Source organism: Rhinichthys klamathensis, unplaced genomic scaffold (genome assembly GCF_029890125.1).
Source record: "Rhinichthys klamathensis goyatoka isolate OS25496 unplaced genomic scaffold, OSU_Roscu_1.1 h1tg000022l_1, whole genome shotgun sequence".
In the NCBI taxonomy this organism is placed as follows: Eukaryota; Metazoa; Chordata; class Actinopteri; order Cypriniformes; family Leuciscidae; genus Rhinichthys; species Rhinichthys klamathensis.
Window position 1 is genome coordinate 674,295 of NW_026606573.1, and position 13,928 is coordinate 688,222.

The following is a 13,928-nucleotide window of genomic DNA, read 5'->3' on the forward strand; positions in this document are numbered from 1 at the left end:
ATTAAAAAATGTAATAAATCACATTTTAGTGCTAAATCTGGATATTTAAAGGATACGAACGTTTTGAAACATTAAATTAGCCTGTGAAAAAATGACGCCGTGCCAATTGGAGTGCCTGCAATCTGTGATTGGTTAATGCCAGAGAGGAACTGGATCCCGGGGTGTTTGACCCGAACACAGGTGTGGTAAATTAGGCCAAAATTTCATTCGAAAGGTTTAAGTAGACTTTATGAGACTTAAACTGGGTGTTGTTTTCGATAATTTTGGTTGTTACCATGGCGTTTTCTATGGTGAGTAGTTCAGCAAGAGAAAGTTTGCCAATTCGTTTTTGAATGTTGCATCAAGTTTTTAACAAGTCTATGGGATTGTGTGAGTGTGTTAAATGTTTTGTTGGTGTTTGTTTGCCCCGCGTTTATCACTTTTATGAAGTTTTGGTTTTGTGAAAGTAATTAGGGCTTCATTACGGTCTTGTTGAGCATGCAAAATGCTAGCTATTTATGATAGCCTCAGTCTGTCATCATGTTTACATTGAGAGGGGTTCATTAATACAGTTGCCATTGATGAGGGCTGTCCAATCGAATCAATCATTGGGTGCTTTGTTTTGTTAATTCCAGAGCATAGATAGCAGTGACACCTATTGCACTACAAATTAATTTACATGTATATTCTGCTCCATCACACTAGTGAAAATTGGAAATTAATTCTAGTCCAACTTCAAAACTTATGACCTTTTCATGTTTTTTTCTAACTGAATGTGAACTGGTGAGGAAAAGAGGCAGGGAAGGAATCAGACCTATAGTTGTGTCCCAATTATATGTACTATTTGCTATGCACTTATCTATGCTTTACGTACTCAACCTTTTAGTGTGTAAGGTTTCAAATATTTTGTCAGTCAACGTTGGATTCTGATAGCCCTTCCTTTTTTGGCTATGCAAGTAAAGCTGTGACATTGAGTGACCAAATTTTAAGTGTCCAACATTCCTCGCTATTTTTTTTCTTCTTCTGTTAAATAAGTGCATCATCCATCCAGGAAGCGCACCAAATTGGGATGCACCTCATGTCTTACCATTAGTAACTCTTGTATTTGTTTCTGTTCTGACAGAGAGAAAATCCCAGACTTCTTAACTGCCTGGATTCTGACATCCCAGCCCTGTCCACATGCAGCAATGCAGACACATTCTGCAGAATGAACACCATGCTAGGCAACTCACTGGATCTGAGCGGGGTGTGCACGACTCCTACTGCCAAATGCAAGCGAGACCCTTTTAATGGTAAATTGTAACATTTGCTGTTTCTGTCTTTTTTTGTGTGTGTGAGAAGTAGAAGAGTGGCACAGACACCATTCCTTAATATATGTGCAGACACAATAACAATACAGATTTGAAACCTTTTCGTCACAGTATTTTTTTTTTTTCTTCGCTCCCCACATTCAAATGCATCTGCTGCAGTGCTGTTTGCACTTTTGGCTTTGGCCCTGCATTCGAGCTTCATGTGCTCAGGGAATCATTACAGCAACGGTCATGTAATGTCATGCAGGCGAGACAGAGGATGCTGAATCAGGGCTGAACTAAGCAGTTGGAGGCTGTCCAGTTCTGCATGAGCAGCCCAGATTGCTCATTCTTCAGCTACTTAGCAACAGTCCTGCGATTCACTGGAGTTTATCTCTTAGCCTGCTGCTAACGGCGAACTCACGCTCTCTCTCCCTGCCTCCTCGAATGGGAGCCAGAGGTGGGAGGGGGAGCTGCCTCTTTGCAGGAGCATTTGACAGGAATGCACGATAGTGTGGCATCAGTGGAGGCCAGGGACTGATGTCATTAGCAAGGGGCTGTGAGGGCAGCAGCGCCTGGGTCACATGCAGGGTGGGTCATCTCTGCAGAGACAGCTGCTCCTGTGCAGTTTAGCCAGACGTAGGGAGGCGATCCGTGATTTACCAGAGTCTAGGGAGCCAATGCTTTCTCGAATGTGCATGCCTTTTATTCCCACTGCTGATGCAGAGTCGTCAAACTCTGTGTGTTTTATTTCTGGACTCTGTTAACAGATCGTCCCGACTCGGACCTGTCTGCGGTCCGGAGCAGGATGCTTTTTCCCAGCAGTGGCCAGGACTCATCCAGGGGTCTGCCTGACGTCAATAACTGGGGTCTGGGCCTACAGTCCCTCAGCCTGTCTGACTGGGAGAGACCGTGGAGCAGCCATGACACTGATCACTCGGTACAGACCAACACAGCCGCACGTGAGTGAAATGATCAACTTTAAAGCAATCTTAGGATAACATTGCCACAACATTACATAAACAGTTGAAGTAACACCATTTTATCATTTATGCAATATTAATTCAAAGTGAGTCTTAATGTTTGCTTGTTTTTCAGTATATAATGGTATTGTTAAACTGAGTTCCTTTCTGGAGTTTAAAAATTGGTTTGTACTTGTTTTAAAGGCACATTCTGTTTACAATGACTTATTCAAGCAGCATTCATTTTGGATGGAGACAAGTTTTGATTTTATTCATTTAAATGAATCCACTCTATCTAGTGTCTGATGTGTTAAACAGAACTACATGCGTGAATTGAAGTGAGACTATGGTCTTTATTGGTATCAGTGGCCTGACTAGAGCGGGTTTGAACCGTTCTCGCTAGGCCCCTAGAGTGAGTCAGAGCCTTTTGTTGACTATTGCCACATATTCTCGGCCTGCCTCATGCATTGGTAATTCTCAATAGTGTGCTGAAATGATAGCTGTTCTTTTTCAGTTTTTGTTTTGTCTTGTGCTCGTTTGTTCTGGGGGTTTTAGGGAAGAAATACAAAGAGAATCTATTCTGTTGTTTTCATGATTACTTTGGGGCCTTAATTTTTTTGCTTTGTCACCAATTCTGATTTTGTTCAGTGCAAGGGATTTTGGGGACTCCCAGCCAGCTCTCAAACAAGCTTCCAAGGTACTCCGAGCCATCTATTGGTGCCACAGACTTCCTAGAGAAATTTCCCGGCATGGCACGCTTAAGCTCTCAATCTTTCCTGGACTCTCACTCCATTAGCCCTGTGGACTCTGAGACCAGTGGCTTCAGCTCTGGTTCTGATCATCTCTCAGACCTGCTGGTAAGGTTTTTTTTTTTTTTTTTTTTTTTTTCTTCTACCACCACAAATTAGTTTTCCGTTCCTCTGTAGCATTAGCATCTGTCTTGCTCAATGGGGATTTGCACACTATGAATTGACTTTCTTGCAGCTCCCGGTTTAAACGATTATGAACAGTCTTTCCCATAATGTGTAATTTTCAAACACTGTAAGGATAGGTTCACAACATTGTAATTGTCTAAAATTAGTCTTGTTTCTATACCGTGATGTTGAGAAATATATGGCATTTAAATTTAGTAACATCACTTAAATGACTGCTAAAATTCGTTGAAAAATTATTCGAATTGAATTTAAAGCATTGTTTTCTTTCTCATAACTTGACTGCACATTTTTAAAGCAGCTTTACAGGAAGTTATCAAGGAAGTATCAAAAGCACCATACCAATAAATTTGACTCGCCTTGTGATCCAAAGTGTAGGGTGAAATGGCTAGTTTTAAAGGTGTAACTCTTTATGGTATTAACACTTTTGCACACCTAAATTCTCTCTCCTGCCTTTTGCAGTCTTCTTTGAGGATCTCTCCGTCTATGCCCTTCCTTATGTCCAGTATGCAAAGGGATCCTCTCAAGCTAGCGCTCGGCTCTCGTCTGGACCTCAGCAGCTCACCTCTCACCCCACCACCCAGTGGCAGCCCAGGCGGTGGCCTGTCCCACCGCTGGCCTGGTGCCTCCATCTGGCCCAACTGGGACCTGATGAAGACCCCTGAGAGCCCTTTCAGCATTGAAAGAGAGGCCTGGCTTCACAGACAGGCGGCTTGTATGACCTGTTGCATACTACTGTAGTACATGATCTTATAGGCTATCCCCTACCCCTTCACCCTCCCATCGAAAACCTCTGAACCACCCTCAATACTCTCCTTGAACATTTGTTCAAACCTGGTGCAGTGGTGCATTGCCTCTTGTTGTGCTCAACTTGTGATATTGTGCTCCACAGCAATCAATGAAGCTACCTTCACATGGAGTGGACAGCTGCCCCCCAGACACTACCAAAATCCCATTTATTCCTGCAAGGTATTTTTGGGAGGAGTTCCCTGGGACATCACTGAAGGTAAGAGAATAATTCTTTCCACAAAAATATTAAGCAGCACAACTGTTTTCAACATGTTTTAAGCACCATATTGGAATGATTTCTAATTTTTTTTTTTCTGATTTCTAAATTTATCACAGAAATTAGACAAGATATTTTAAGTTATTTCAGACTGATGCTGATTCTAAACTTTGAGTGGTACTGTAAATATAGCTTTTTTTATAGACTAATGGCTTTTCTCTTTGTCCCCAGCTGGTTTGATAAACACTTTTAAATGCTATGGCCCTCTGAGTGTTGAGTGGCCAGGTAAGGATGGCAAGCACCCTCGGTGCCCTCCGAAAGGTAATATGCCCAAAGGTAATGCTAAAAGGGTAGGAAACCTATTTTATTACAGCACTGTGGCAGGGTGGTGTGGCACTCAACTTCTCGGTGGCTATAACAACCTTTCATACACATGTGGTGGTAACTGTTCTGGGAGTTAAGGATGTTTTTACACTTTAGAAAATGTTCATACGCAGGTTAGTTGTAGTCTGATGTACAACCTACAATTATGCAGGTGGCAGTAAGGCAATTGAAATGAGTAACCTTTTGGCCTAGTGAGACTTGCATGTGACTCTTGTCCCTTTTTCAGGTTATGTGTACTTGGTGTTTGAATCGGACAAGTCTGTGCGTGGCCTGCTTCAGGACTGCACTGAGGACTTGCTCCATCCTGAGGGCTACAGCGAGTATTACTTCAAAATGTCCAGCAGAAGGATGCGCTGCAAAGATGTAAGCTTATATCACTTTCTAACATGTGCAGATGGCCTTGGTAGTGTATGTTGGGGATTTTAAACTGAACTATTGTACCAAAAAGGTTACTGTGTGGGTGAACAATGCTTGTTGACCTGCTTCCAGAATGGTTTTACTTTTAAATGGCCCAAAACCTAGCCTGGCAAGCCAGACCTACATCAAGATGTTAGGTCTGGGATCTCACAATTGGCATACCTCAATCCGAGGGGCGGGATAAACGGTTGTCTTTCAATATCCCTCTGCACGCAATAGGATAGCGCTGCAACGAACGGCTGTGGCTGAGTGAGTCCCATGCGTCTTCCCACATGCGGAGCTAGTTGATATATTAAACTTTTGCCGTATCCAGTCGTCAATACTCCGAACACCTCTTCCTTTTTTTAAGAATGACTTAAAGCTGCAGTAGGGAGTTTTGAGAAAACGTTGACTTAGCCTGAATTTTAACAAGCACAACTTACAGGTCCCACCCCCTTGCTCTCTGCTGCGCTACAGCCCTCCCTCCACAGCGGAGCCTGTCGTGAACGCGCAGGCTAGTAAACAGGGCCACTCATAACGGCGGATAAAAAGTTATATGGCACATTCACTAATAGGGACTAAACGTCAATAATATGCTTTACATTGACTATGGCCTGCCCATACTTTGACTACAAACTTGGTCCTCAAATCATTATGTATTTTCCAATAGCCTACATGTAACTTTATAACGTTGCACTCTTTCTATAAGTTATAAATAGCTAGTAAGATAACGTTAATATAACGGTAACTAACGTTACAGTATGTAAGTAATTATTCTAGCGATATATAATGCTAGATAAGGTGTGCTAGTACATTATTTCAGCAACATGACAAGCCAGTGAATTAGCAGGTTTCAATTGTTGCTTAGCAGAGTGCGTGACATTTTATCTACATGTTATGCGGCTAGAGTTTTGACACCGAGTCAATGGGCTCTGTGTAATTCTTTCTTTTTCGCTTGTTTATCGTCATCTGTCTTTTTCCTTTTACCTCTTTGTTTTATGAGCAGGTGTCACTCGAGAATTGGCAGTTTAGGTTGTTTCTCCGTCATAAGCACAGCTGCAGCTCGCCGGCAATCTTGAGTTTGAACGACGGCTTGCGCTCCGGCGCTCGCGCTGTGCAAGAGAGGGGTGTGATCAGCGCGTACACAAGCGTAATTGACAGTGCTAAGACAGTCCTCCTGGCTCTGATTGGTTGTTTCTGACCGGGAGCGTGTATTTCTTGCAAATGGCAATAGGACCACTAGGAGGAGCCAGAGGAGCTTGATTTTTACACAGATTATCTGTCTCATATTCTACTGTCAGGACATAATGACAGTTTTAGCAAATACATGTTTTCAAAAGTTACCTACAGGAGCTTTAAGTGACGTTCTCTTAACTCCAAGTCCTCCAGAGTCGCGGCCAAAGCCGATTTGAAAGACCGCTGTTCGCCAGCAGCATCTTGTTTGTTTTCAAGTAGCAGGGAAATCAGGGCGCAGAACCGTCGCAACTCTGCCGTCATTGTGTTAAGCCCGCCCACCAACTCTATACACGATGTGATTGGCCTGACCAGAGTTTGGTTTTTCCACTTCGAAAGCCAACGGAGAGTTGCTAGACCACACTGGCTGCAAAAATTTTCCTGCGCTAGGGTGCGTCTAGACTTCTTGGCTACCCAAAACCTGCATGTATATGGTAAACTATTTTGTGGTTTTCTTGATGTTTGAGAAATGCTGACCTGTCTTTTCTTGGCCCTTTCAGGCACAGGTGATCCCTTGGGTGATTTCGGACAGTAACTATGTGAGTTGCCCCTCACAGAGGCTGGATCCTAGGAACACTGTGTTTGTAGGAGCTCTGCATGGCATGCTCAACGCTGAGGCCCTGGCCAGCATCATGAATGATCTGTTTGGAGGAGTAGTGTATGCAGGCATTGACACCGACAAGCACAAGTACCCCATTGGTGAGAATTTAATGTTGTTTTTTTCTTCTCCCAATCGTAACTAAAATTAGTATGATGCTGTGGTTTGACGTTGGCTTTCCCTTTTTCCAGGATCTGGACGTGTAACCTTTAACAACCAACGCAGTTATCTGAAAGCTGTGAGTGCTGCATTTGTGGAGATCAAGACACCCAAATTTACAAAGAAGGTAGAGTAACACTTAAAGCCTTATATTGTGTTAGTAGTAGTGGAGTACTATCTTGATGCCTTGTTGCATGCTGCACTGTATATGCTACTAATACTGGGGTAACTGGTCTCATTGGATAGATATTTGAACTTTTGATTCACTTCAAATGTTGACTACTGTATATGTTAGGGCTGGTCTGAAGTGTTTTTTTCTACTTTACCACACAGTAAAGAATGAGAATATTTAATAGGCCTAATTAAAAGCTAACCAAAGGGAGAAACGTTTATAATCCCCTGTGAAAATGGGTGAGACGTGAGTGAAGATTTGGGGAAAGAAACCAGAGATTCCATGTCCAGTGGAGTAACTAATGGAATTGTTAAATTTGCTGACAATTGGGAGACCAGATTGCAAAATACAAGCTCATGCAGTTGTGTGCACTAGACAGCGAATACTCCAGTTGCAGGGAACACTTTAGTAGGCTAAGAAGCAAATATATTTATTATAAAACGAGGTTGGGTTCCTTCAACTGTCCATCCTAATAAAAACCGCTAAGCTATATAAGATTGTAAAAAAAAAAAAAGTGTTTTATTTCACCAGATTTTATAGTGTAAACATTTTCAAGAGCGAATGAGCACTGTTTCGAGGGGGATGCCAGGTGTTTGGAAAAAAAGAAAACGAATATTCGAATCCCAAAATTGAAAATCTAATACCCACCGAATGAATATTCGGGTCCAGCCTTAATATATATATGCATATATCCTTTTATAGTTTATTTGATCTTCTGTGGATTTAAATTATGTGTAGATGAGGGCAAATCCAGTGTCTTACACATTATGGGTGCTTTCACACCTGCCTCATTTAGTTTGGTTGAATCGCACTAGAGTTCGTTGCCCCCCTTGGTAATCGCATTCAGGTGCGGACCAAATAAGCGTACAAGGAGGTCTTGGTATGCTTTCAAAAGAACTCGGGAGCGGTTTGTTTGTGGTGAGAACGTGATCCGACCTGAAACAGACCCAACTGCCAAAGAACTGCGCATTTTTGGACTAAAACAGCTACTGTAGTCAAACAAAACTATTTAGATTGTCAATGGCGCTCCCTTTAAGCCATGACTTGCTTACTGCATTCTGCACTCTCACTAAAACTCATCATAAACACTGAAGTTGTCTGCACTGCACAGTGAATCTCATTTATATTGTGTCTAGACTGTTGTTTGAGGGGATTTGCGAAAGGATAAAGCTCGTGCTGATTCTGAACATGCATTGTGAGCGAATTCTCCGCATGTCTGCTGGATTTTGCTCCTAGTTTACTTCCAGGAGTTCTGTTGTAATTTTCCCGCAAATTAGTTAATTCTGACCAATCGAAGTGCAGTTATATGGAAATGTGTTCAAGACACCTCTGGCTAACGAGTGATGTGGATGTTGTCTCGTGACTGCATTTTGGTTCGTTTCATCAACTAATTCGGACCAGAGCAATCAGTGTGGTGTGAAAACGAACCAAAACCCCTGAAAATGCTACAAAGTCATTTTTCGCCCTTGGTCCGGACCAAATTAACCGAACTACAGATGTGAAAGCACCCTAGTTCACGTAGTTTGCACTCTCCTTTTAAACGGATCACACCCTCCTTTTAAACGGACTGACCTGTAACGGAGTCTGTAGCTTTACTGCTTAACTGACCACTTGAAAACTAGCGCTGCTCATGGAAGCTACTCGTTCAAAAATATGCGTTTGCTGTTGTGACTGCCAGACAGAAATGATTAATTTCAGATCAATTGGCACTTAATTTAGTCACATTTGTCAATATCTGCCTTGCAGTGCATGTATGTTTAATTTTTAGATAATTAGTATGCTACTCAATATTACAATTTCCTCAATGCTTCTATTTTCTTCATGGGTATGGTTTTCCTTTTAGGTTCAGATTGACCCATACCTGGAGGATGCTATCTGTCAATTATGCAGTCGTGAGCCTGGGCCTTTCTTTTGCAGGGACAAGGTGATTTTTATTTTTCCCCTCTTCCATTTTAGCAACCTAAAAGCACGTCTCTGTATAATGACGGTCTTTTTCCCTATCCCTCCAGACCTGCTTCAAATACTACTGTCGCTCCTGCTGGCATAGGCAGCACTCCATGGACATCCTCAGTAACCACCGCCCTCTGATGCGAAACCAGAAGAAGCGGGACATCAACTGAAGCGCGCATGGCAGCACGATGCCTCAGCCTGGATGTCCATTGCGCCTGCTCCCTTCGGGGCACTGCTCCAGAGTCGGCCCCAATTCAAAAGGCCCTCCCAGGAGTTGGGGCATGGGGAAACACTGTAGAAAGTTCACTGTTGCACTTTCTTTTTTAGTTTGGCTTGTTCACTTTGGCACTGTACACAGTGAGATGGGTTAGCTGGGGCCCGTGGATGGGAAGACCCAGAGTTTTTGACCAAGTTGATTCAGGCCATCTTTGAAGGGTTTTTTTTTTTTCTCCCCCCCCCTTTATATAGGTTGCTATTTTGTGTTGGTAAAAATCATTCGAAAGTCTCATTGTTTAACAGACGGAAGCCATACAGTGCCTTTAATTGGTTTTCCCCCTTCCACACTAGCTGCTTTTTTCTGGCACTTTTTTGCCAATATTTTTTACGTTTTTGAGATGCAACTACAAAAGCCAGATTTTTCATCATGACATTTTTCACAGTTTTAGTTTTCATAAATTTTTACATGAAACAGTTTTAAGGTATGGCATGGAAAAGGTTGAATAGCAATCTACCCGGCGGCTTTTTAATTTTGCGCTTTTGTTTTTTTTTGTTTTCCTCCATGTTTTTGGAGTATTTTTGCCTTATCAGTGTTCTGTTTGGTAGAATAAGAGGTTTGCGCATAACCCTGCAGATCTAATTGCCAATCCAGATCAATTTCAGTGCGTGCCTCCACTAGGCATTGCTTTTACTGCTCTCGATCAGATTTCAAACCAACTTAATATATTAATCCATAAATGAGAATGGCCATCGACTGCACGTAGTTTTATTGCACTTTTTAATTTGCACTTTGTAAAGGGGTAGGTTTTTAATCACTTATATTGTACATCAGCAGGTGTTGTGGGTGTGAGCCCATATGGCTGCTTGTATTTAAAAGCATAGACTTCCCTTGAATGTACCAAGAGCCTTAGCAGACTAAATGCAAATGTCACTTTAATCATCTCCTGCTGTAAGTCTGAACGAATAACATTACATTCAGAACTAAGAATGTCCTTTCTCACCATATGCATTCCATGCAGAGCTATTTCCCAAGCTCCTCTGTCATTCTACCTCGTTGTCTGCCAAGTTTGCTTAAAGGTGAAGTTTGAATTTTTGACTGGGCACAATAAAGGTGTTTAAGCATTACTCCTGTTGTATCTTTTTTTTTTTTTTTTTAGGCCTATATATTTAATGTGTAGCAAAGCAGTGGGCTGTATTTCAGCAGTGGGCTATATTACAAGTCCTACAGTGTCAAATTATTTCTACTTGTCCACTAGGTGGAAGTGCTGCATTTGCCAATCTGCAAATGAGGATCAGGGCTATAATTTCTTGAGGTAAAAGTTGGTGTAATTTGGTGCTGATTCATAAATGTGTACTATGTAAGCCTAGTTTTCAAACTAGTGAAATTACTTAAATGTGGACTTCTTGATAGTTACTTGTACCCATTTCTCTCTGCATTGCATTCATTTGACATAACATTTTATGGCTGCCCACTGAAATTGAAGAGCTATGGATTAAGAGGATAACCCAGTGGCTTTTTGGGGGGTTACAGGGCCATTAGAGTTTGTCATCAAAGCCCTGCTGGTTACTGCACAATTGGGAACATTATTTCAGTTCCAGATGGTGGAATGTGGAGAGAGGGATGTTTGGAGTAGCTTATAAATGTTCTGATCCTCACTTCATTAATTCTGGCAGTCATATTTATTTATATGCTGTGGTTCTCCAAATTGTCATGGTTAAGACCCTCTTAACCCCTGCTGGTAGAGACTGTAACTACACCATCTTGACCACCATCAAACTTTGTATATTCTAAGTCAGGGGTTCCCAAACTTTTCCATGCCAAGGCCCCCCAAATACCAATAGCTTCTGGCCAAGGCCCCCTTTCTGCAGGATGTGTTATTGAACCCATCGACACTACTACAGCAAATGTAGAAATAAATAAAACCTCTAGGTGAACATCAGATTATGTGATGGTGTTTGTTTCCAGCCTATCAGAAAGATTATAGAGATGTACCTATTACAATTTTCTAGGCTGATTACAATTTTTCATTGAGTTTGACCTGCCGATACAGATTTTAGCCGATCTGATTTCCTTTTTTCTAACCACTTTACAACACACAAATATCTCTCTCTCTCTCTCTCTCTCTCTCTCTCTCTCTCTCTCTCTCTCTCTCTCTCTCTCTCTCTCTCTCTCTCTCTCTCTCTCTCTCTCTCTCTCTCTCTCTCTCTATATATATATATATATATATATATATATAAAACATCATATAGTTTTACCCAAACTGAATAATTAAGACAAGTTTAAATGGGTAAATTTTCTATAAATATTTTTGAGTCTTCATTTTCTTTTCTGACATAGCCTACTCCAGTTCTTGTTAAAACACACTAGACATGCAAATTATGAGCATTTTAGGCACTTTTTGTGTGAAATCATATTTATTTTGTCCATCAAAAGTGTGCTTTCACTTTAATTGAGTGTGAGCTGCGCAGCAAAAATAGATTGTGCCGAAACCCGCTTCACTGCTGCTTACGCTCCTGCTTTGCGCTCCTGCTCGCGCTGTAAATGAAGCTCGCGCATTGAAAACATGTACGCCGAAAAAATACGCGCCTCTCGCGCTTGAGATCTGAAACGGCCGTAATTCACGAGGTTTCCTACATGTGCGTTCCGTGTGCATGTGGGATGCTGATGTTGCGCGATGTTAATCATGCGGCGCCCGACGCCCGCGTGCATTAGACCGGCATAAAATCAGCATGTCAGACTGATCGGCCGGTCGACAATCACATGAAAATCGTCCAATTCCGGTCACCAGCCAATCAATCGGTGCATCTCTAAAAGATTAGCATTACAAGTATAATGTTCAGATAGGCTATGCACAAATTATTATAATGCTATTTCATTACAATACTCATAATAATATAAATATAAATATTTTTACTTTTTTTTTTTTTTTTTTTTTACTTTTCTTCCAACTTGCTGCGGCCCCCAGTTTGAAAACCCCTGTTCTAAGTGACAAAGTAGGCCTCTAAGAATGGGTCTCTGTTAACTTCTATAGCAAATGCAATATAGATGTTACAGAAAAAATTAAGATGTTGGGGCTCTAACCAGCCAAACTTTGGTCATTTACAGCTAAATGTGTTAAAATTAACTGGGGACTGGAATTCAGTGTAAGGGGCTGTGAGGATGGAAAGTGTGTGAGCTGGGACAGGACCTGCCAGCTGAGTCCGTGTGAATCTCCCAGGAATCACAGGTGTGTGGAAGATTACTAGAGTCTGTTTACATAACCACCTGTTTCTCCTCTCTCTATACACATCCCACGGACACTACAAAAATAACACCCCTAGCTAACACCATCTGAAACTCACCTCTTCATCAGAGGTAATCTGAACGTGTTGGCATGTTACATTTAAGCTTACACATTAGCATAAAGATTTTCTCTGATACTTATCTACACATTAGTAGTGTATTACTAAATGAGTCACCCTGAGAAATGTGGGCTTAACAACGCTATCTCACGACCAATTCGTCCGAATTTGTACGATTTGTCTAAACCCACGTGATGGGTAGGTTTAGGGGCGGGGTCAGGGGTAGGTCATTCGTACGAATTCATACGAATTGGGCAACTCGTCAAATATGTACGTTTTAGCAAAAATCGTACTAATTCGTACGAGTGAGGTCGTTCGAATTGTTACGAATTAGCCATCTTTTAATCACTCGTCAAATTCGGACGAATTGGTCGTGAGATCGGGTTGGGGCTTAATGTGGTATGGAAGATACTCATATCCGTCCAGTAACAGAGCTGGACTAAATGGATAAATTCTGCCACTGAAAGTATTCTTGTAAAGAGTGTTATAGGTGTGAGGATGTTAAAGAAGGTTTACCATAACACAATCCATTTATTTTGTGATCTGTCATGCATAGCTGCCCTTGTATTCTCAGGGTTTGTAGTGGTTGATCAAGTTTTGAAAGTGTTATGTTGCGCTGAGATCTTTGGATTTAGTTGTTCTAATTTTATGTTGACTTTACTGTGAAGCCATTGTATCCATGATTATACTAATACTGGAATCCAGCAGCATTAGAGCTATTCAGTTCTGTTAAAAGAAGCCCATATAAGACTCTGCTGTAACTTCTGAACATACGGTATGGGAAACTGACTTCCACTACTTGAATGTTCCTATTAAAATCAAAATCAAAGAACAAGAAGATATAGGCTCATTGAGGAAACGATTAAAGGGAAGATTTAAAAAAGTGAATAATGACTATTTCACATGGTTCCTTGGAAAATACTATGTTATGATCTCAAAACATTTTACCACAGCACAATGCATGATTTTTATAGTTTGACATTTGCCACAAATAATTAGCTCCATATGGATTTTATCATGTTGTAAACTTGCTTGGTTGCTAACATGTTACAGCATTGCACTAATGTTTTTTTTTTTTTAATGCAATAGGGCATTAAGCTTTTACTGCTGTTTACCTAACCAACGTAATGAAATGTTGCCGGATTCGCGTTCATTTGTTTTACTGGACATTTCACTTTGAAAGTGTGATGACACCTGTCAGTGTTTCCAGTGAGCCTACTCTAAATTAAACTTTTTATTTTGTTTTCATTTACAATTGGTTGTCTTTTCTCAATACTAATAAAGATCTTCACATAGTTTTGTAGAGGCAA

General features: G+C 41.3%; 1 protein-coding gene across 3 annotated transcripts; it reads left to right on the forward strand.

The window, feature by feature from the left end:
* Positions 1-181: 181 nt before the first annotated feature.
* cpeb1b (cytoplasmic polyadenylation element binding protein 1b) lies at positions 182-10,401 on the forward strand. Of its 3 annotated transcripts, none has more exons than XM_056242483.1 (12): positions 182-290; positions 1,103-1,271; positions 2,039-2,230; positions 2,879-3,087; positions 3,625-3,877; positions 4,055-4,168; positions 4,400-4,504; positions 4,779-4,915; positions 6,682-6,880; positions 6,971-7,065; positions 8,954-9,034; positions 9,120-10,401. In XM_056242483.1, exons 1-12 carry the CDS (start codon positions 276-278, stop codon positions 9,228-9,230), a joined length of 1,680 nt encoding a protein of 559 aa, XP_056098458.1. In that variant the 5' UTR covers positions 182-275; the 3' UTR covers positions 9,231-10,401. The 3 variants fall into 3 exon arrangements, with proteins under 3 accessions (XP_056098458.1, XP_056098465.1, XP_056098474.1); XM_056242490.1 differs by having other exon boundaries at positions 4,400-4,489; XM_056242499.1 differs by lacking the exons at positions 182-290; positions 1,103-1,271 and adding an exon at positions 1,637-1,859.
* Positions 10,402-13,928: the final 3,527 nt, after the last annotated feature.

Bases quoted from the DNA above. Each gene is read 5' to 3' on its own strand.
- cpeb1b (XM_056242483.1), top strand. The intron at 4,169-4,399 runs GTAAGAGAATAA...CTTTGTCCCCAG, and splicing joins TCCCTGGGACATCACTGAAG to CTGGTTTGATAAACACTTTT. The intron at 4,916-6,681 runs GTAAGCTTATAT...TGGCCCTTTCAG, and splicing joins GAAGGATGCGCTGCAAAGAT to GCACAGGTGATCCCTTGGGT.